General features: G+C 34.4%; 1 protein-coding gene across 2 annotated transcripts in view; it reads left to right on the forward strand.

Moving 5' to 3' along the window:
- The window catches only part of LOC109587763 (uncharacterized), a 10,871-nt gene extending 7,960 nt beyond the window's left edge, over window positions 1–2,911 (forward strand). The window contains exons 5-10 of one of the 2 annotated variants that reach the window (XM_020003987.1): window positions 831–1,023; window positions 1,704–1,931; window positions 2,089–2,181; window positions 2,309–2,374; window positions 2,429–2,542; window positions 2,604–2,911. In XM_020003987.1, the coding sequence (XP_019859546.1) occupies window positions 831–1,023; window positions 1,704–1,931; window positions 2,089–2,181; window positions 2,309–2,374; window positions 2,429–2,542; window positions 2,604–2,797 (888 nt within the window). In that variant the 3' untranslated portion in view covers window positions 2,798–2,911. The remainder of the gene's footprint in view (window positions 1–830; window positions 1,024–1,703; window positions 1,932–2,088; window positions 2,182–2,308; window positions 2,375–2,428; window positions 2,543–2,603) is intronic. The other variant, XM_020003988.1, reaches the window with a different exon arrangement.
- The last annotated feature ends 608 nt before the right edge of the window (window positions 2,912–3,519 follow it).

A 3,519-nucleotide genomic window follows, 5' to 3' on the forward strand; every position in this document is an offset into this window, starting at 1 on the left:
TTCAGCGAGAAGCAGTTTCCTCTGAGACAGAAGCAGCAGGAATCAGCTCTTCAGTTCCAAACCCTCTACCTCTGGAAGTACCATGCTCGCCCCCAGAAGTGAATTCCCCCATAGAAAATTCCCCAGTACCATCTGCAAAGCGATATCCCTCTAGAGTTCGGCGGCCTCCCGAGCGCCCCTGGTTTGTACAGGACTTCTAAGGACAGATCTCTCTTAGTGGAGAGGAGTGTAATGTATTAAGATTGTATGATATGTGTTTATTATTATTGTAATGTATAGGTGTTGATTAGTAGGTGTGTTTGTTTGCATTCTTTTGTATGAAATTCTACTTCCTGTCTGTCCTTATTTAAAACTCTGATTTGTGTTTTGAAAAGATAGATTTTGTGCATAGTAAGAATTAAATGGTGTAGTCTGCTCGAGTCTGGATATATTACACTAGAGTCCCACAAACTTTTTGAAAAGGGACAGTCGGGGGCCTGGGCAATAGTCGAGCAGCTGCCCAGGGCTCCGATATAACTAGGAGTGTTTCAATGGATAATGCGCTCATGTGATCCTGTTTCTAATCCTGTCTGTGTATTATATCTATGGAAAAATTTGTGAAATAAAAATCCGCAAAATAACATGCTGATTGTATAGTAGGTGTGGTAATTACATTAAAATTTCAAAATTTTTATTTGCAAATGCAAAAATGCAGCCGAATCGGGAAATTTTATACCTGCGAAATGTATATGGCATATACAGTATACCCCATTATCATCCACTGGTGTTATGATCTCTCTCAGTCGACACTGTACATGTTGTTATATCTTTACATTCTCTATTTGCAACAGATTCCTCTACCTGATTCTGTTACTGGTAGATATGCTCATACTGTATCATCATTTGTTGTTGATCATACTCATGTGTTCCTGATAATAGTAGGAGGTGGTGTAGAGAGAGAACAGAAACATGTAGGAGGAGGAGTAATGGAATGGTTTAGTACACCTGTCACTGATCCTAATATCACAATGGTAGTTGAACTAGGTAATAATTATTAATTATTCTACAAGATAAACATTTTACACATATTACTGTACAAGATGATTTATGAGAAAATAATTTGTGCTTCCATGAAGGAATAACCAATATAAAATTTCCAATTTTGTTTTAATCTGAACCTGCTCTATGATAATTGTGACAGTATATGAACTATGTGTATTACTTTCCACAAACTTGATTACTTTTTGTGTATCACACGAGTACATGTACATTTAGATTTAAGATTCAGGTAGCAGCAAAAACTGTACCATCAGTATCGTTTTGTGCTGCTTTATCGTTGCAAGCAAATTGCTACAGATTTTAAAGTGTATCAAACGATGTATTGCCTTTTGCTATGTTCAACTTTTATGATGATGTGGGGAGTAATTAGTGGGTTTGGTCAACTAAGCCTGCATATGGATTTCTTAAGAGTAAGCCTCCTTTGTGGTTTACTGATTGTTTTCATCACATACAAATTTTATGAATTACATGTACTGTATGTTTCTGTCCTTTTCTCTCCCTCACTCAATCACTAACTTTATTCCTTAATAATTTATTCCTTTAATTTAATTTTATTTTAATTTATTTTAATTTTAATTTATTTTAATTTTTTTATTTTAATTTGTTCCTTTATTCCTTAATAATTTTATTCCTTCCTTTTCCTTCTCCCTCCCTCTCTCCCTCAGTTTTTAATGATGGTCAATGGTCAGTGGGTCCAGTATTAGATTCAGTTAGTATTCCTTTATTGTATGAACAAATACTAAAAGAAAGAAGAAAGGAATCGAATGAATTCATGACAGATAAAGAGAAGGAGCTTCAAGTTATCATTGAGTCTTTACGTCATGATCTACAAGTGGCTAGAATTAACAACCAATCACTTCAGGAAGCACTACTGGAGACTCAATCACTATCAGGTATGTGTACATGTACTGTACATATGATCAGTCTTGCTTTATAAAAGAATAGTTCCGTTTACATTATTAAACTTACATGTTGAAATACATGCACTTTCTACAAAAATGAATGTTCCATTAACCATTGTTTATTTTCATTATTTTATTTCTATTCAAGAGAAGACGATGCTAACATTAGAAACACAATCACTAGAAACTAAGACTCTTCTTACTAAACGAAAGAGAGATCAAGAGGACTCACCACACTCAGGTTAGGGAGTATACATGTAAATGAAACCATAACTATTGGGAAATATTGTATTTATGTAGTAGATTTTATATTGGCTTTTATTTTCTCACTTTTTATTATGTTCAGAATTTAGTGTAATTTTCTGTAGATAATTCTAAGAAGTTTAAAACTGATGAACCAGAGGAGTCAGTGGAGGAGAAACAAATAATGACTGGTTAGTGTATCATCAGTACATAATATTAGATAAGAGAATATTCTATTAATGTAGGAGAATATGAGAAGCTTAAAGCTATAGTTGCTGATAAGGAAGTTTTTATAACTGAACTATTGAAAGGGAAGACACAAGTAGAGGAACAACTTAAAGAAAAGCAGATAGTTATTGGTGAGTCAATAATGCACAGCATGTATTGAATGAGAAAATACATACGTGTGTCTTTGTGTAGATGATTTCAAGACTACAGTATCTGAAAAAGATGCATATATATCTAAACTATTGAAAGAGAAATCACAACAACAGGAGAGGATCACATCCCAAGAGGAGCAATCAATCAAAGAGACTAGTTCTGTTGAAGTTCAGTTCAACTACTTAATACCATCAATGGGTAAGAGGTATGCTAGCAAGTTTGAGCTGATTTGACAAAAATTAATCGGATTTAATTTTTAATGTTACTTAAAAATTCAGTTCAAGTAGTCTTGCCCTGGCTAGTCCCTGTACTAAAGCACAGGGCTTTTGACCAAATTTTGCCAAAAGTGAATAGGAGAGAATTTTTCATTTTTATAATTTTGTGTGATGCATATGCATGTTATTATCAGAGGCGTCGCTGCCTAAGGGGCAGGTAGGGCAGTTGCCCCACCAATATTTTGAAGATCAGTAGCCATTTTTATTAAAATTAGTTATTAATTCATTTAATAACTATCCAGGAAAGACTCAATCACTGCTTACTTCTTCACACACACCAACAACTGACTCATAATGTAGAAATACAGTCGGTAGTTAAGCAATTTATTGCTGGAAATGAACGTCATTATGAATTTTGGGCGTCAAAAGGTAATCAACCAATCAATTAATTGACCAAAATTGACCACACCCATCATGAATATTAATTACATACGGCAAAATTTTTCGCGCGCGAAAAAATTTCCTCTTCTTCATAGACCTAGTGCCCTACCAATGTTTCAAAGCCAGCGACGCCCCTGATTATGTTATATGGCATGAAAGTTTGAGCTGATTCTGACCAAATTAATTTTTTATGAATTTCCCCAAAGCCATGCATATATATGGCCTATCATAACAGGAGAATAAAAAGACACAGCTACATGTCTATTGTAGTGCTTGTCAGATCATGAAGCATGCTTTGT

This window comes from Amphimedon queenslandica, unplaced genomic scaffold (assembly GCF_000090795.2).
Source record: "Amphimedon queenslandica unplaced genomic scaffold, v1.1 AMPQUscaffold_12456, whole genome shotgun sequence".
In the NCBI taxonomy this organism is placed as follows: Eukaryota; Metazoa; Porifera; class Demospongiae; order Haplosclerida; family Niphatidae; genus Amphimedon; species Amphimedon queenslandica.